General features: G+C 41.2%; 1 protein-coding gene across 1 annotated transcript in view; it reads right to left on the bottom strand.

Annotated features, from left to right (window-relative positions):
* Positions 1 to 8790, bottom strand: part of PLCG2 (phospholipase C gamma 2) — a 56078-nt gene extending 47288 nt beyond the window's left edge. The window contains exons 1-2 of the mRNA XM_053952620.1: positions 8720 to 8790; positions 4913 to 5146 (exon numbers count right to left, since the gene is read on the bottom strand). Of these exons, the coding sequence (XP_053808595.1) occupies positions 4913 to 5108 (196 nt within the window). The 5' untranslated portion in view covers positions 5109 to 5146; positions 8720 to 8790. The remainder of the gene's footprint in view (positions 1 to 4912; positions 5147 to 8719) is intronic.
* Positions 8791 to 20207: the final 11417 nt, after the last annotated feature.

Here is a 20207-nt window from a genome sequence, read left to right as displayed (position 1 = left end):
TCCCCAGTCCAGGTACTTCATCCTCTGAGAAAGTGTTCAGAATAAATTAATACTAACATGTCTCTTCCCACCTTATCTACACCCTGACCTCTCACTCTGCATACAGAAAGAGCAGTTTCACAGCTGATATATTACATAACTTTTTCTAAATATGGCCCTCTGATGCTTTAAACATATTTCTTGTTATGAGCTTGCACAACTAAATTGTTACTAGATATTTTTATTATCGAGTCTTTTGCAATAAATAAAGAACATGAAAAAAAAATGAAAATGTGATCTTTCTTTTCCAAAAAATAAGGGATTAAAATATGGTTTATATAATTTTACAAAAGCAGGTCACCTCTTCACATAAAAAAAAAAATTCCTAGGTATTCAAAAACAGAGAAATCATCCTCTGTCCTCAAATAGAATCTTCCTTGAAATGAGCATGCTTGTATTACAGAGAATCACACACTTCCACATTCAAGGATGGCACCACAGATTTCTGAGAGTATAAATTCTCCTGGCTGTGAATCATCCCTTCACTCAAGGGACTCTTGGAAGAATATGCAGAAACTCACACATTTTCCAGTGACTAATCCAACTCTAGTCACCATGAGCTTTCCCTTAATAACAGTCCTGAAAGCACTTTGCATCTGAGAAAGAATGGAATGCCCATAATGGATCAGCTTCCTGGAGATTTACACCTTGGCCACCTGCTTGCCCTACAAGCTTAAATATCATAACTTTGGGGCTTAATTTATTCATGTACATATAAATGCTGTACCACAATTTGGGAGGCCTTCTTTGGGAGCTCTGGAATGTCCTCTCAGACAGCAAACCCCAGGTGTCAGCCACACAGCTGTGTGTCTCAGCAGAGTCCTGGCAAATCCTGGCCTCCCTTGGCCACCTCTCCCTTCTCCTCTGCCTGTCACTGTTGTTCCAGTGTGCACAACACCCCTGGGGCAGTCTGAAGTTGGCAGAACCAACCTCGTGTGTGTGACCCAGGGCACCCATCCAGACCCACACAGAGTTGTAAAGGTTTACACAATAAAAATACACAGCAGAACCATAAGGAGGCAACACACTGCAACAGACCATGCTGGCAGCTTCACAGTCACCCACCCAGAATGCAGGGATTCATTTCTGCAGGAAAAGGGTCCATTACAAATTATCAAGCAAATCAAATCTCTTTGTACAAGGAACCAAACTTTCCTTCTCTCAAGCAAAAATAAGTTCATTGTCTCGAATGCCTATCTGAGTAGACAGGTGATGGAATTTAACTGCTCAGTATTGGGCTGTGAAAACATCACCTCAAACTTATGTCATGCACAGTCAGAAATACAGTGCCTCTTGATCTACTGTTGAAATAGCACATCCTTCTCTAAAGGACACAACCAGCCTGTGTTCTCTCATTTAGGGGGAAATGCAGAGGTTTCTCCCCAGTCCCTTTCTGTTAGAAATTCCTTTTGTACATGGCAACTCAAGTCGCCCAAAAGGTCAGTGTAAAATCTCCAGTATTGGACACTGTGATCTGAACCACACAATGAAGACAAGGATTGTTTAAACCAGATTTCCTAGCCTTTGTAAATCCTCACTTCTTACCACACCAAAGACCTGGATCTAAGAAGAGTTTTCTGAAGTTTCTCATCCAGAAAAACCCATCTGCACTGAGCAGGAAATAGCCTTAATTTTAGCAACTCTTTCACTCCATTCTAAACAGATATGCTGGCAGGTTTTCAACAAAAGGGGCCTTTTATGAGCAATGCAATTTAAAATACACAGTAGTGCCACTTTTGGGCCCATGGGGTTGTGCAAATATTTATATAAGCATAGCTAATCCTACATCTCTGCCCTGCTCCGGTCAATTTATTCCAGAATAAGAGTAGCTGCCTTTTTGTTATTGTGAGGCTTAACTTAAATCATTTCTAAAATAATATTAACCAAACTTGAAAAGGTCACTGTAATAATTATAATCAACTCTGGCTTAGAGGAATTTGAGTGTTCTTCAAACATTTACAGTCCATCCAATCTTGCTGATTTACAACAAGAAAATCAGCACTATGGCATCCAAAATTCACTACACAGGGCAGTTAGGGGAAGAGAAAAAAAGACAAAACATTTTTTCTTGATCTCCAAAGGGAGAGTATGAAAATAAAGTATAAAAGCTGGACTTCATCTTTGCCATCTATTAGCAGCCTATTTTTGTGTCCCAAAGTTAAAGAACTCTCCTCACTCGCTGATTTAGAAACACAAACGCATAGCAGATGCAAACACTGAGTTTTCTGCCTTCTGCAAAGAAGTTGCCAAAGAAAGAACGTTGTCTCAGTTGCCAAACTTGAGTTAAAATAGCACACACGGAACAGGAAACCATCTTAACTTTCCCATTTGTACTGAATATTAATTGCTTATGGACTGACACACAAGCAAACTGCAACCATTAAGATCACATCATGAATATTATATTTTGTACAGCATAAGTGTATTAATATATTATAATACTTGAGATGATAACTCTCTGCCCTCAACCACTTTTAAAAAATCAAGAAACAAAAACATGGGTTTTATTTGTCACAAAGTCAATACAATCCACCAGCATATATTTGGGCTCATTCATATATACATTCATATTCAAGAGGCTACTCCATTCAATTCTCAAATAGCAAAGCTTCAAATCCAGCATTTTTCCACTTTTCCAGCAAAAAGAAAGCCTGAGTCTCAGTCAAAAGATGCAACAGCAACATACAAATAACTAACTAAATAAAATACTTCCTTCCTCTTCAGCAAAAACACTGTCAGCAAGCTAAAACTGCAGTGACTTTCATTTCTAGTGGACCAGATACAGTTCACGATGAGTTGGAACAACTGTTCACATCATATTCTGGAACAATACCTGCAAAATAGAGCTTGTTGGGGCAGATTCATTGCTTTTTAAGCCAATAAAACAGTATTTTGCATATCTGTGCTTTAGACTAGGACGTATTTTCAGACCTAAAGTTCCCAGGGTTATACGCGTCACTGAAGTGTTGCTCAATTTAAAAAACTGCTACAGTACTACAATTTTTGTGGAGAGGCAGATGGCTTTTGGGTAAGTCACAGGTCTGGAGCAATATCCCCTGTTCTAGCCTGTGGATCTGGAAGCAAGTCATTACCCTGCTGGGTCACCCGGTTTAAGAGTCAAATTACAATATTCACCTTCTTTTAAAAGCATTAAAATCCATGCACGGAGCAGACTAGTTAATTTATTACCACAAACACACACCAGCCACAGAAAGCTTTGAGAAAAGGTGATTACAAGACAGGACTGAAAAAGTTGACCCCAACATCTGGAATGGACAGTCTGTTCAGCTTTACATTTGTTCCCTCTGTGCAAATGGCTATGGCAAGACTTCAACACACGGTTTGGCCAGAGGACTCTGAGGTCTCCTTCCCTCACTGAGTGGTCATTTTCTGCTATGTTTTAAGGTTATTGCTCTATGTGTAAACCCCAGGCTTTATTTGCTAAACAATATTCAAGCACTGCTCTCATAACTGAATTCTACATGCCCTCTCAGGACTTCTGTTTTGGCACAGTTCCAGCAATACACTTGTACTTGCAGTCACACACATCATTATAGGAAAGGATAATTACCCTCATTTGTCACATAAGAAACTGAGGCAACAAAAGATTATGATCCAGAGTACCTGTTAATTGGGTGTCCAGACCCGTTTGCTTTACCTCAGAATACTGAATATGACCATATTTTCACCACCAATGATAAAAACATCCTCCCAGACAAGCAGTCTTTTATTTCCACTTTATCACATTTCTAGTTGCAGGTCCAGTCTCCACAAGGAATGAGACAGGAATCAATGGAAACAGAAGCAGAAATTTAATACTTATAAGTCAGGAGCATGAAGAGAAACTGCTCACACAATCCCAAAATCATGCAAATTCTCAGTGCCTCTCTTTGCAACTTTAAAGACCAAAGGATTTTTAACTTACAGTGTATTTACCAAAAAAAACAAAACCTTCTAAAAATACACACCTCAACACACCAATAAATTATTCTGGTATTTCTGACAAACTATTCAATTCCTTTATTGAGGACAAATACTACTTAGCAGCTGTAGAGTAAAATCATGCTCACAATAATTTTAAGAAGTTACCATATAGTCCTATGCAAGCACTGTAATTACATTACAGCACCCTGATCTGCACAAATCACAGAAAGCCCAGGCTGAGCTTTCTTGGCATCAGTTTGTTCATAAGAACTGAGTATTAGTCTCACTTTATTCTTCTATTCTAGTTTTTGTAGCCCTATCTAGCCTTACACTCCCCTTCTCTTTCCTGACCTTGCTATAACTAATGGGTTTAGTCAGTTCCAATATCAACTAAAGAGACAATACCAACTCAGGGCCTTGAAACCACCTCATATCTCACAGCTTCATCCTCCTAAGCCATTGGTACTTTCCAATAATGGTCCTAAATAATGACTTCCATCCTGAGACAGCAAATTGCCCAAGAATACCAAAATGTGAATTCAGTTTCCTTGTATTTGAAGGCGTTTTTTTGGTTTGTTCCTTTTTTTTTTTTTTTTTTGGAGAGAAGTGGTAAAGAATAATTACTCACTTGAATTTATATGACACAATGATGGAAAACAGTCTGTCAATTCAGAGAACACAAACACCATCATATTCAAAGAGGAAAACTTCAAGAACAAGGTTAAGGATAAAAGCATGTTAATCACATTTAAGTAGTGTTAGATACCTAAATAATGAGCTGCAGGAGATTCTTTGTCTACATTACAAAAATTCAAAATATTCTCAGCATAAATAAACTCTTTCAGCCAAAATCTTCATAATGTTAACAAAAGACTCGTTAAATTATTATTTGACAAGTACATCAATTTATTAGTAACTTCAAATTCAGGTGCACATTGCAAATACTCACAGAAACCTTCAATCTTGTCAGCTGTCTTGCTCCATGCTACCTGCCTGGTTTCCATTATGACTTGAATAGTCCTCCTTTCTGGGCTGCTTTTCTTAAGACTGAATATTGTCATAACAGTTCCCAATTCCAAGGTCCTTTTGATCTGGCTTTTCTCATACTCAGGCAGCACTCCATAGTCTATAGTTTTTCTGGCCATCTTTTCTTTCTAATCAAACTTTTATAGTCTTCAGTGTCCTTAAGAGAAAAAATATAAGGAAGAAAAGGGAGAAAATTCAATATTTAAAACAGCATTTTGATTTCTTTAAAGATCACATTTATGTAGTTAGATACCTAACACAGACTCCTGCCCATGCAAATGCAAGGCAGGTACATGGCCAACATTAACTCTTGCTGGTTTATCCTGAAAGGAGCTACAAACAGCCTTCACAGAGGGCAGCTCCAGCAACATCAGCTTGTGTAAACTGTTGCACTGTATTAGAATTAGAGGAGATCTACATGAGAATGTAAAGCAGGTAACTGTCCTTTTGAGAACTGTAATGAAGGGAAAACATGAGTAATACAAACACTGAAGTGCTGGCAACATCTAAACATCAGTTTTAGCACTTTTAAAACTTCATGGCTCTGTTTCTCCTACACAGTCTGCATTTTCTTACCCACATGTTGGGTGGCAGATATTTGTGTGCATGCACTTGGGACACATCTTGGCACAAAACAGCCAAAAGAGACGTGTTCAGAGCAAATCTCACAAATATTAGCAAGTTTCTGTGCTCTCTGGTGTCCCATATCACTGCATCAATCAGCTAATTACAAGCCTGATTACTCCTCAGTGAGATTATTTACAACCAGGATGGTCTGCAGCCTGCTCTGTCACCCACAGATGAGTACCATTGTCACACAAGCCGCAGGGATTGCTGCCACACAGCTCCCAGCCATCCCCCTTAACCCGATCCCTGAGCAGGACAGGTTTAAAGCAGCTCTGTGCATGCAGCCACCAGCCACGGCATCTCCTCTGCTTCTCTTCCTCTCTCCTCAGGCCACTGCTCTCCATCACAAGCAGTTTCAGTTTCCGTGTTCATGGCTAATTCGACCGTGGCACTTCTCGCTTCCCCTTGGTGACTTCTGCCAGCCCTCGCCCCCTCACCCGTGTCGCTGTCTCCTGACTGCTCTTTGCTGCTCCCTCTCATTAGCAGCACTCAATTGCCTTTTACCATCGTGTCACCAGCTGCTTTAGGAGCAACCTCCCTGACTTTGAAGCTGTCCGGTGCAATCTTTCCAATCCCTTTTTGAATTCTACCACTTCAAATAAACACCTTTTTTTTTTTTTTTTTTGCAAGTTAACAGAGAAGCCACAGAAGTCCCTTCTTACTTCTACACTGCCAACCGTGAGCTTGAAGTGCTCTACAGCAGGAACCACTCCATGGTTCACAAAACATACACATTATTTAGTGTGTTATATTGGCTCATTATAGTAATAAAAAAAATTGAGTATTCTTTCCTTATACTATTGAAAAAATTCATGTACTCCAATCCTACAGCTGGGAGGGAGTAAACAACTTTTACTCTGTAAGTAAACTGAAGTACTGTAAGCAACAGCAGATTTATTATTTTCTTTTAACCTGATGTAACTGATCCTTTTAGACTACCTGAAGATAATCAGATAATCATTCAAATTATGACAGGCTTGCACCTAAAAAGACAGCCATGGTCATCTTGCTACAATGACTTGTTAAAACAAGAAATAAAAGGAGGGAAAAATAAAAAATTAAAATCTTTGAACAGTGTCTGTTTTCTAACAAAAAAAATAGAAACCCTGTCTTCTCACTTTGCTCTTTTCATTAAGAATCATAATAAAACAAATATGCTGTGATCTGGGACAAGGATTAAGCATTTGTGCAGCACTACACTGAATAACAAAAAACCTGAACTTTTAAATGAGTATAGTTTTTCAAGAGATGATAAAAAAACATATATCAGCTCTGCCTTTTACAGTACAAAGTATAGCTGTTAAATGAAATATGATTTAGAAAAGCAATAAAAGAAGTTTCTAAATACAGCTAGTTAATAAAGGGCAATGCAGTAGGTTTTTTGAGAGACACCTCCCTTAGTACAAAGGAACTGCCTGTCAGAGGTGGCTTCTTAAACAGTTTCTGCTGAATATAATATACTGGACTTCCCCTTTTAAAGGAACTCTTTCTCCCGAAACCAGAGAGAAGAGTGGATTTAATATAACTTAACTCCCAAGTCACAAGCCAAGTTTTTGACTTAAGGTGGAAAGAATATTGCAATATTTCATCAACCTAACTGACCATTCCTAGACTGTTTTGGCTACCTGCTCCACTTTAAGAGTAACATCACAAAAAGCTGCCTAATAGTAAAAGAACTAACAGAAGTCCTTGGCATTAGACCTTCAAACATCAGGAGCTGTCTTGCACTCACCCACAGGCACCCCTCAGCCTTCCTGACACCCATCACTGCACAGCTATTTGAATTAACAATCTTTCTGCCCATTCATGCAGCAGAATTCTGTGATGACCTTCATCAGCCCATTACCTGGATGCCTCTAACCCAGCAGAGTGTGAACTACAAGATGCTGTGTGGAAGAGAAGCATCACTGATCTTCTGCTGAAAAGTTACTTCAGCCTTAGTTGGAAAGATCCAGCATCACTTACAGGACTCAGCAAATGAGTTAGTAATCATCAAAACATGCCACAAACTTCAGCTTAGACAAAGACATGACTCTTTCCCTTTGACTTACAGGGAATTACAGGAGCTAAATTTTGAAGGTGTCCTGTACCATATGCAAAACTTGGATCATTTGTTACTGTTTCAGACCTGTTCTGATAGGTTTTAATTGAAAAGCCTGACTGATGTGGACTAAAAAGTCTAAAAGACACACAGCAAGTAACCAAGTGAACACAGACATTAAAAATAAAAAACACAAAAAAATCCAAATTCTATTTAATCTATCCTGTCCACTTAGTTTTATTTCATTTACTTCAGACTTTAACAAACAAACCCTTCTTAGCAGAATATCAGTGTACAGCTCATAACTCTCTTCATGGTAACACAGAGAAGAAAATCTAGAAAAGGCAAGCTATAAAACATACCAGCTAGCAAAGAATAGCTCAGATAACCACTGATGGATCCATAGTCTGTTATAATTTCACCCACATGACGCAGCAGGTGCTTTCCAGACACAGAAAGTTAACCAAGAAGTGCAGTCCAAAGTTTGTCCCCAGCCAATTTCTACATTTTCCCATGTGCTCTGGGCATTACAAAAGGTTTGTTGCATCCTCTGCCCGGATCTCTGCCTTTGGATTTAGGACATCACCTCGCCAGATGGATACGCACCAGTGACAGCAGCACAGTACCACAGCAGTAATAATTAATAACAATCGATGTGCTGCCCTTGCGATGCAGCTGCGGCCCGCAGAGCCCTGCGGCCCGGCGGGGCGAGCAGGGGAGCGGAACCGCCGTAAGACGGTGCCCACCTGTCCGGGGCAGGCCGGGCCCTCAGCCCGGGCAGAGCCGCGCACGGCTGGGCTGCTGTCAGGCACTGCCACACTGCCAAGCTTTCCTTCCTTCTTCTCCGTCCGCCCGGGCTGCGGCGGGGCCCGGCCAGACACAGGGTGCGGGGCGGCAGGGCCACCTCAGGGAGCCCCCAGACTCCCTCGTCCCCTCCAGCCCAAGTGCGACTGGCACGACTGTCCCTCACCCTCCGCTGCACCCGACCCCGCGCATCCCCCGCCTGCCCTCCCCAGAGCCTCCCTCACGCCGGGCTCGTACCCCGCCCCAGCCCCGCGGCACCTGCTGCTGCTGCTGCTGCTGCTGCTGCCGCCGGGCCGCCCTCACCTGCGCGGCGGCGGGGGCTCCGTGCGGCGGCGGGGCAGTGCCAGTGCCGGCGCTGCCGCTGCCGTCCCGCTGGTCCCGCGGCGCCTCTCGGGGCTCCGCTTCTGCCGTCAGCGGGAAGGGGCGGCGCCACCTGACCCCGCGGCCACCCCGGGCGCCCATGGCGCGGGCTGCCCTCAGCCCCGGGGCACCGGCCCTGCCCTCCCGCGTCCTCCTCAGCGCCGAAGCGGGGCCGGGACTGCTGGGGATTCCTCGCCCCGTCCCTTTGCCCGTCCCGGGGCTGCTGTCGAGGCGAGCCCCCGGTTGCCGCCGTCCCCGCAGGGCCCCATGCCCACAGCCGCCCCCTGAGGCGCGCTGTCCCCTGTGCCAGGGCGGGCTATCCCGCCGCTCGGAGCTGATGTACTGCTCGTCTGAGGAGGGTGGCTGAGCCTTAGGAAAAGGCTGTACGGCTTCACTGTCGCTGGAATTACCTTGTCAAGTTAAAACTGACTCCATGTGATCCGCTACGATTGTATCGCACGTCAGTTTAGGAGTGGCAATGATAAAAGTACTTCCCAGACTGGGATTCAGAAGAATAGTGGTAGGACGACATCCTGCTTGCAGGTCAAGCCCTGGTACAGCCGTTCAGCTTGATGTATCGGTCTTGCCCCAGACCAGTTTGATAAATCTGGGGGAAATTCCTACACCCATAGGGAGGATGACAAGGTCATCACAGGGAACAAGTCATGCCAGTTCAGCAGACACCAAAACAAATGCCCAAAAACCAAAGCTAGGGATGCCACAGCATTTTCAGGCAAGATCTTGGCCATTTCTGCAAGGGCTGTGCCATGTTACAATGGCAGGTCCTGTATTCCAAATCCTGATTTGCAAACACTGACATTAAATTTCATGCAGATAGTTCTTCATCTCCCCTCCCTCCAATACTGGTATCTGGCACAAGGGAGTGAAAAGCACAGGTCTTTTAACAGACTAATCTATTCTATTGAGAGGGGGAAAAGTTTTCCATAATTTCAGTCAGCATTATGAATAGTTGAACAGTAATCAAAAATTAATTGATACTTTCACTCTATACTTGCAGAAACTACTGAAAAAAATTATTCTTGCCATGGGGTTGTGCACCAAATGCCACCAAAAATACTCCCTAGCTTCTTCTCCCTACACAGAAGAAGAAAACATCAATTGTGTCCAGCTCTTCTGTAGGAGCAATTTGGGAAGATCTTCCCAAAAGCAAACTAACAAGCCTTTAGCATGCTCAAAAGTACCAAAGGGTTTCAAACAAGTATGGCCTATCAGAAAAGAACTGAAGAACACATTCAAAATATACCACCACAAAAGGAAGAAACCCAATACCTGGGAAAGGTGTGGTTCATTTCAAATGCAAAACAAAAAGATGATCATTGCAATCTTATCACTGTTTGCTATTCTCTGAGTACTTTTCACATCTTTCCAGAAGTCTAACCTGGGAAAAGTTTCTCTATTTATAACGTGTGACTCCGTTACAAATTCACAGAACAACATCTAACAGGAGCCATGGTAGTAAATGAATGAGAATAGCAGAATATTTATTAATCACACCATGGTGTCTCTGCCATACATTATTTTTAGCTCTTCATCTTTAAAGTCTCCAATGTTTCATGTTGAAGCTGCTTTTGAAATTTTGTGAGCAGTGGCAAAAAGCAAGAGCCAAGCAGCCAATTTCCCCAGCTGCAGAAGCTAATAGCCAAACATCCATCCACACCACAGAGAGCTGAAGGGTGCAGGTGATCCTGGGCATTTTTCAAGCAGGAGATGGCAGTATTCACTTAACGTCAGCTGTCAGATCCAGGAGTCATCTGGGTCCATTGAGAGTGAATCCAAGTTCCAGCAAATACCAGCCCCAGCAGCCCCTCCTGGTTCTGCTTCGCTTGGCCAGGTACCAACAGTCTCCTCACCAGTCATTTGGCACAGCTTCAGCACAGGAACCACCCTTGAACAACCCAGAAGCCACACAGGCACAGAGCTGCTCATCTTTTTGGTATTTAGAGCTGTGCTGCAGTAGTTAAAACACTGCTGCAAAGAAAAACTTTGGTCTGGACATACTTGTGCTTGTGCCTCATTGGTGTTTTGGAAGGACAAATAAAACCTACCCATTCCCAACATTTCTTGCATGACCTTAGTCCTACCTGATAAAATGCTCTTAAAGCTGAGGAGTCATTATATAGCCAGAGAAAATATGTATGTTGAAGAGAGTCATAGCTGCAGTGGGGATCATAACACTGAATCCTGTAAATTGCTGGATGTAACGAAATCTCAGATGGAATAAGCAATCCTTAAAACCAAACCAATAAAAGAGTAACTCTTAGAAACACCAGCTGTTACTCAGCACGTTCACTAGACCCGAAATAAGAGCACTCAGACTTCCTCACGATCCCAACAGATCTGAGTTATCAGAATCAGCAGCTCTGCTGTCAAACAACCAAATCTCAAAAGTGAGAACTTCCAGGCAGACAACATAATTACCTGTAAGGATTATGGATCTCATAGCCACAGATAACTACCAGGTGACATCTCCAGTCCTTTTTTGTAGAAAAAAAAAAAAAAGCCTGTAGTTTTTTCTCTGAGGAAAATATATGCTGAGGACAGGTGTGGGAAAATTAGGTTTCTGAGTTAAAGAATCTGCCCCAGCAAAGCCTGTGTGTTTAAAAAGAAGAAGGTTAACCACTAGAATAAAATCTTCCTTCCTTTTTTCTTTTCAGTTTAACTTCCTTCTTAAAATTTTTAAAGACCCCTTGAATTGTTAAAATATCACAATTTATACTGAAAAGTGAGTTTTTCAGCTAGGAGTATAGTTTTACATTTTGGTCACAAATCCCTCAGAAAGGGAATTTATAATGTTCATGCTGACAGTCTCTTAATTACAGCATTGAAAAGTTCAACCCTGTCTTATATTTGGTAATGAAGTGTTGATTGCTTCCCCTGAAGAATAAAGCAAGGCATGAAAGAGAAGCACAGGACTGGCTAGGTGGCCTGCATATAATAAATAATGGTCACAAAACTGGTGCCACTTCCTCACAGGAGATACAAAGAAAAAACAGCTTTTGTGCAGAAGACAGAAATTGAACATCTTTACCCCATCAATTGTAAAAAATGCTAAAAAGTGATTAGGCAGGAGGAACAAATATTTTAGAGACTGTCACAGACATTTTGTAGCCAGAGGATTTACTAATCACCACAGTCTCTGCACTCCTTAGCAGGATGTATGTTAGCTCAGCTAGATTTTCTGGTTAGAGCTGCAAAACTATAACCAGATGTTTCATAAAGAAAACTTAATTTTTAAGGTTTGCCTTTATGAACTTTTCATCTGCATGGCTCAAGCTGATTTTAAACCTGTCAAGAGAACTCGCATACTTAAGGTTGAGGTAGCAACAACTGCTGCAGTCTGGAGGGAAGAGGGGAAGGATGTCCCTGCCAGTGACTGTTGTCACTGGCAGAGCAGTCCTGTGCCACCCCAGCTCCTCATGGCAATAGCTTCAGCTACTCTGGGAAGCTTTAATCATCTTTACTGGCTCAAAGGACCTTTGTAGCATGAAGCTGACCTTTGAGAGCAATGTTCAGCTGTAGCAGCACAATTCAAATAGTGAATTTTACAGATCCACCTTCAACACCATCACAGAGTGACAGGTCCAACACCCCCAGCACATCTCAGCATAACAGAGCTCAGGCTCCTTGAAGAGAATCTCTTGTAGAAAGTGTTCTAGTGTGTACTTGGCTCCATTCTTATCAGAGCTGCATTTTAATCTTGGTAAATTATTGTCACTTAATCATAATATTTAAAGTAAATATTGACTTAAAGTAAACTACTAAGGTCACTAGCAGAAAAGCTGACATGAAGGAAGGGAGGTTGTACTTGTAAGTGGCTGGCCTGTTGCCTGCTGAAATGTTTGTCTGAGTCCTCAAAAATTGAGCTACTCCTCAGTTCAATCACCCTGTCTCTTGTTATTTGCAAGATCTGCATTTAAAACATCTTCTGAGGAGTTACTGCCCATACATAAAATACAGTGCTGTCCCTTACAATTTCTGTAACAATTTGCATTTGTAGATGTCAAAACAATTAAAAAAAAAATAATGGAAATCATTATATCACATTTTCAAAGGCATCAGGCCCAGAGGGTGAGGAGGTTTGCCAAAGATCTCACAGATCTTGACTAGAACATTGCTTCCAGGTTTTATCCTAATGTCCTGGCTTTGGAATGGCATTTCCTCATAGCAAAGCTCGTTGTGCCAGAAGAAACCTTTTCATTTATCACAATTATACTTTCAAAAGTTTCAGTCAATTGAAAACTCTGCTGTGTGGTTTGGGATGCCCAATAAAAACCTTTTTAAAAACACATATGAAAATATTTGAAATAAGTGTTAAAGTGCATTTTTTTAGACACATACTAATGGGTTATTTACTCAGCATCTTGAACCAGTTTTGACCACAGAAAACACCAGTATGTTTAAAGGGCCTGCAATCCCACCTTCAGATGAAGAGTTAAATATTACAGTCACTACATCCACAGTGATAAAATGCCAGCAGCTCGTTACCAGTACTATCAATGAGTTGATACCAATGTTACAAGGCCTCAGCAGAAAAGGAAAACTGCAGAAAACTCTGCAGGGAACCAGAGAAATTTTTCTCCTGTGCTTTTTAAGCCAATTACATTAAAATATTTCATGAAAATAATGTGCTTTTGAGTGGGAAGGACTGGGGAAAAAACACGATTTGACAATAGTTTCAAATTAAGTGAGTTGTATCTCAGCAAGAAACATTCCAGTTCTCTCCCCCCCAGATCACTTTCAGCCTTTCTTTTCTTTCCCACTGCAGCGTAGCACCACGGGTGAGTTGAGGAGAGAAAAGGCTCTGTCACCATCTGCCTCAGCCTCCTGCTCCCACTCATTATCCCTGTACACTTGGACTCAGCCTTCAGCCACTGCTCTGACCCTGTCCCAGGGAGCCCCAGGGGGACTCAGTGTGAGCAGAACACCACCAAGGCTTCTCTCCATGGTCATTTTCCTTTTTCCTCCCATTCTGCTGAATCCTTCTTAACACTGATCTGACTACTGCTGGTGGAAGCTTTTCTGGGATCATAAAACAGAGATAGGCCAGGTCTTTCTCTGTTTTCTACATGGCTGATTGCAGGGATTTATTATTGTGCAAGGCCTTCCCTCAGGGCAAACAGGAAGGGAGGAGAAGTTCCTTGCATCTGTGCTCACTCATGCATAGACCAGCTTTAATCTGACACATGCTACATCAGAAAAGTTTAGAAAAGCCCTCTAGTTAATCAAAGCACAAGAATTCTCTGGGGATGGCGAGAGCACGCTGGTCCTAATGCAGATAAGCATGTAGTCATGTAAAAACACATGTCCAAATGCCACTAAAATCAAAATATGATTGAAAAATTAATTATATCCTTGAGTGATAATTTCTGAATGGGGATAGCATGAGAGATACTCTATAGGGATACACCTTCCAGATGCCTGTGCCTTGGAAAAGCGTCCATCTGGTTATATCTCCAGGATCAGCATATTTGTATAGAATGCAAATCACTCCTGCAACTGCTGTTATCTTTCTGCACTGTAGTCATAACTGAGTGAGTCATGTTAAAGGGTCAAAACCTTCTGTTCCACTTTTTGTGATAAGCATCTTTTCAACATGCAGTGTTAGAGATCCTGTTTGCCAACAGATCGAGGTAGGAGCCGGTACGGGGTGATCTACAACCATGATTTTTACTAAGAGATTTCTGAGTATCCTGGGGAGCAAATTTACCTTTGTAGCTTCAGAAGAGCCTTGGTTTAAAGGAGCAAAGGACAAATTTTCAGAAATGCAGGCAGATATCAACAACCCCATATGGCTGCTGATCTCAGATACACGTGTGTGTGCATGTATGTGTGTGTGTATAAAAATGAATATAGACAGAACCATATTATTTCACTTATCATATTAAAAAATAATCCTTTCACATCTCCATAGCGATTATATTTGTGCAAAATTCAGAAACTACACAATATGTTTGTAAACACTAGCTACTATACCTCTCAATCGCTAACATATGACTGAAAATCTGAACTTAGACACTCTATGAGATGCTTTAAAAATAGACACAAGATTTGAATTCTACAGAGAAAAAACAACAAAAAACAACCAATTTTCTTTCCATGGAAAATTTCTAACATCCTCTTCATTTAACAGGAGACAATGTCTGGAATAAAGAACCTAGCAAAGTGAATTTACAAGTGCTTATTTGGTCTGATCTCCAATTAAAAATATCCTGGTTAACTTCAGCTGAGCATCCAGGACTTATGTGTGCTTGTAATGATTGTAATAATGTCACACACACATACAAAAATTGTTTCTTCTTTTCCCCTTAGACTGGACTAGTAATTTTCTTATAGCACCCTCTCTTTCAAAAAAAAAGCTTTTAAAATTTCCTTTATGATTAAGAAAGTCTTTTTGTCCTGGAGCTAAGCTACAGAATATTTTACAGGAGAGAAGGCAAAGGCTGGAGCACTGAAGGCTCTGCCAGGTAATTTAAACCCAACTGTGTTCTCTCCAGAACCTTTCTGCCACACATGGGGAATTATTTAACCCCACTTTTGCCCTGCTGAGCCTCAAAGGCAGCAATACAGAGTTTACCTTTAATCCTGTGCAGAATAATGAGTGATGCACTGCTGAGATTAGTGAGGCAGCGTCAAACAGAGGTTTCCTCCTCTTTGTACTCCACCTGGCTAAAAGCACACTGTTAAGACTCCTTGAGCATACAAAAATCTCTAATCAAATTTTCAACAGCCTGTGCCTTTTAGTTAATTTAAAATTTAAAAGAAAAGAAGTTGTCACCTTTGATGACATTCACTTCTTTGCAAGGACAGATTTTGTTATGGCTGCTGCTAGCAGGAGGAAAAAAATAAAAGCAAAAAAAAGTTCTAAGAAAAAAGTGGAACACTAATTCTGAAATATGGCCCTTCCAGCCAGCAGGACTCTCTCCTCTTGTAGCACCCGCATGGGCTGAGCCCTTTTCACATCCCTTGCATCATGGGTTAATAGCCTGGCAATGTGTTGATACCCCCACCTGAGATCAGCAATTCTAACAGTTTCTGGTTGTCTTAGGCAAATATCAAGTTCTTTGCCTTCTGGTTTCTAAATTTTTGGGATGCCCTTTTTTTCTGATTTTTTTTCTGCATCCAAGGGGTTTATAAATTACTTTTTTTACAAACACTAAGAGTCTCAGGGACTCTGCTCATTGAGCTTTTAGGAAAATATCAAATATTTTTAATCCTTAGGAAGAAAAAAAACCCAAAACCCTGAGAACTGAAAAAAATCACATCTGTTTCATTTATGCATTTATATGCATAAATGATATGGATTTATAATATATATGCAAACATTCAGCTTGTGTTCAGCCATGTGCTGTCAGGAGAAAATGATTTAAGCATGGAATCTAGAATTTAAAAGTTAGACCAGAAAAGAAATCCTGGTTTTTATCCTGGAGGGAAACAGATTAGGAGAAGGTTCACTTTGTTAACAACTGATAATTGGCACTAATTTTATTTTTTTTTATTTTAAAAATAGTGGACATTGAAGCTGAATAATACCAGTTTTCAATTTATTTATATGCAAATAATAGTCAGGATGTATCATTAGATCTGTAGATAAATCTATTTAGAAATAAATACAATTTTAACAGCTTGAAATGCAACACAAATATTTATATCAAAACAGAGTTTGAATATGGCAAAACAGAGCTCATTTTTGAGACATTTTATCAAAACAAAACAAGACATGACACTATTTGACAAAAAAGAAAACACAGAAAACTAAAACTAAAAAGCCATGCAGGAATAAAACTGGAGAAGAGGTTCCTTATAGGACCTCTAAGGAAGAGTAAGAAAATCCTGCTCCCAGTTAGTGCCAGTCAGCAGCTTTCCCCTGGTCTGGCAGCACAGATGGAGGGAACACACAGAGCTGCTGACTTGATGACAGACATCTTCAGCAGGCTGAGAAGACCTTGGCCACTGCTGTGGCAGGAAAGCCTCAGTTACACAGCAAAAACATGAGCTAAAATTGCTTTTTTGATGATTTTTGTAGCATGACAACAGCCAGGCTTTAGCAGCAGTCACTGCAATAGCAGCAGTGCTGCAGCACTAATTTTGCTAAGAAAATTGCCAGACAAAAAAGGCAGCAAAAGAACATCCTTGATGCTACAGAAAGAATATAACAAAATGTTTCCAGCCTCCGACTACAGTGGACACCAGTGAGGTGCTTTGATGTCAGGGAGGAGATCAGTCAGCAGAATCAGAAGGGGCAGGGCTGCGGAAGGTGATGTCTTCAACCCCATGTCCACCTCTGCCCCGCTCTGCTTTTAGCTCCCTTCCTGTCAAGAGCAGCTTGCTACCCCCAAAAGATGAGAGATAAGGTCAATGGAAATGCAAGGTGTTGCCAGACCGTGGCTATTTTTTTTTTTTTTTTTCAAAGAGAGGAAATAATGTGTGCAGAGCAGCAGTGGTTCATATTGGGTCAGTCAGGAAGTGTGGGGCTGAGAATTTAAAAGATAGGCATTTTTGTTTTGTGGTTCTCTCAGAGAGAAAAAGCATACAAGAAAACTTTTTTTGGCTAAAAAATGCAAACTTTGAGTTCACCTACAGCTAGCTGAGGTATCAACATCATGTTTCACTCTGAAGAATGTCACTTTAAGTGGAATACTTTGCATCTATGGCTGCACTTATTACAGAAATGCTAAACAGCTAAAACCAGTGCTCCTTTGGATTGTAGCACAGATAACAGCAGAAGGAGGACAGGAACACAATGAGAGATTATTAACTCAATTCCCACAGGTGAAGAGCTGAGAAATAATTGGTTTCACACACATCTTCATCCAGCACTTGCTGTGGAAAAAGGCAGTCCCTTCTTCTGCTGTCCTCCTTTGCCTCTTGCCATCTCTGCCTCAGCTCGGCCCATGTAGATAAGAAAGAAATCTGAAAACACAAATCCAAAACTAACACTGTGACTACTGCAGGTAATGGAAAATAGAGGACCAGCTGGAGATATAGCTCTTTAAGTTACAAAACTGCTTTTAATTTGGCCTTTCATGGTCGTTACTTATTAGCAGTAAACGAGCTGATCATCTTTACTGCTGGAAATGGGCATGGAAAATTAATGCAACAGAACCACTCAGAAACTCACAAGAGTAGTCCTGGAGCAGCATAGTTGGCTGAAATACCTGGAATTCAATCTGCATGTTACACAGTTACATCTACCTTCTGATGAGGAAGCTGAAAATAGAGACTCTGTCATTAAGCGAAGCACTGTGTGTTTTGAAATTTGTTAAGGAAAAATGCAACCAGCCAGCAAACAACTGATTCTTGTGTTGACAAAGAGAAAAGGAAAAATCTGTTGTGCCAAGACATCTACAAACAACTTAAAATACATTAAGATATATCTCAGTTGATGTGACAAAAAAAAAAAAAAAAGGAAAAAATAGAGTAAGAAATTTGTCAATGATTCACTTAAAAAAAAAAAGGCATTTTGCAAACACAAAAAGAATCACCAAGCATGAGTTTTTTGAAAACCTCCATGATGATTAAAAAAATCCACACTAATAATTTCTGTTTAAACATTCCAGCAGAAAAGTTGAGAGCAGAGCTGCCTTGGAAATGCAATTTCTTGCTGACATATGTTTTACAGATATTTTTTAGACCTTCAGACATCATGGCGTTATTTATGTGTGTACTGAGAACAAATTTGCTGCCTTCCCAGGCTTGATCAAAAACAGTTTTTAATCACTCTATCAAAAATCAGGCACTGCAGAAAAATTTGGATCAGTTGAAAAGAAAAAAAAGCTGCAGTTGCTACTCAGTGTGTGTGGAGTCCCTGCACCACATTGGTTCAACACTACCTCCTTTTCATTTTTACTGTTAAAAGGAAAGATGAATGTCTGAGGGATAGGCTGGTCCTACCACCATAATAAATATGTTTTTTAATTAGTATTCCCTCTGACTAAAGGAAACCAGCAGTCTTTCTGGATATGTTTCAGTTGAGAAAAAACAAGGAAGAAATGGCCATACTTCTTATACCAAAGTACAAGGTTGGGTTACTGCAGATGAGAAGAGAGCCCTGGCAGAGTGACAATCCCAGCTGATTTACAGGAAATGCCTTTTTAAAGAAATGACAGACACATTTTTAGCAGCTGATTTGCAACAATTTGTTCAAAAAGATACCCTAAAATCCCAAACACAGCAAACAGATCTTCTTTACTCTGTAGGGCGTGTTGCAGCCTCTTGAGAGCAACGAGCAGAATAATAAACCAAAGGACATCAGCGAGGCTGTGCTGTGGTTTTGTAGCACCAGGTCACATCTCAAACCCCACCACCTGAGCTGCTGCTGTTGTGTGACCATGGCTGGGCCACCTGCACTCACACGAGAGCAGTCGTGGCTCCTTCGCTCGTTCACATCACCGCGGGCAGAAGCCAGAGCTGGGCCAAACAAAACTCTTGCAAAGCATCCAGGAGAAACCCTTGAACTCAATGGAAAGCAGTTGGCTGCTTGTTTTCCTTCCTTGTTTGCCCTCAGATTGTTTGGACTGCAAATATGGTGGAGGTTGATGTCACCAAGGGGACAGGGACAACTTTCTGCAGAAAGCACTGCACAGGCATCCCGAGAGAGCAGCAGCATTCCAAAACACTGAGCCTTTTTCAAGGGATCAGAACATCTCGTTGCAATGGGAGCTTCCCAATCCCTCCCCAGAGTCCCTGCATGGCAGCAGCTGGTCTGCACAGCCCGGAGTTTGCATGGCAGGACACACTTCCTGCTGGGACTGCAGCCGCACTCGGCTCTCCCCAGCCCTGCAGCCACTCCTTGGGGACTTCAGGCAAGTCACTCTGTGCCTCACCTTCCCCAGCTGCAAAACGGAGAGGAGGATACTTCACTTTGCTGAGATTTTGGATCAGGAATACAGGAGGCAGTGTTTTTGATACAGTATTTGTGGTACAATATCTATCAACAAGGCTCCACCACTAATGCAGCATTATCATTACAACTAACATTGCTATTGTTTTACTCCAAATGGAATCTGTGCTATCAGAAGTTATCTTGCTATATTTAAAAATTAAATCTGCATGAGTGTAGCACTGAATAAAACAATTTGTAATTCAGAGGCCATTATGCCAACCATACTTATTCATACCTCTATTTTTTCAGCTACCATATGATACAATCATGTTGGCAAAAAACAAATGTATTTTAAAGCGGCAGTTGTTGATGGCAACTTTAACACCTTCTATACTCCTTTCCCAAAGGCAAAAGATTATGTAATAAAAAGAAATATTACAGCACTAAGATTTGGAATTAGCATGATAAACTGAATTTTAAAACAATACTGGCCCTGTCCTGTACTTACAGATAACAGAACAGATGACTTATAGGTGCTGCCAC

This window comes from Vidua chalybeata, chromosome 11 (assembly GCF_026979565.1).
Source record: "Vidua chalybeata isolate OUT-0048 chromosome 11, bVidCha1 merged haplotype, whole genome shotgun sequence".
In the NCBI taxonomy this organism is placed as follows: domain Eukaryota; kingdom Metazoa; phylum Chordata; class Aves; order Passeriformes; family Viduidae; genus Vidua; species Vidua chalybeata.
This window is presented reverse-complemented; position numbering and strand designations above follow the sequence as displayed.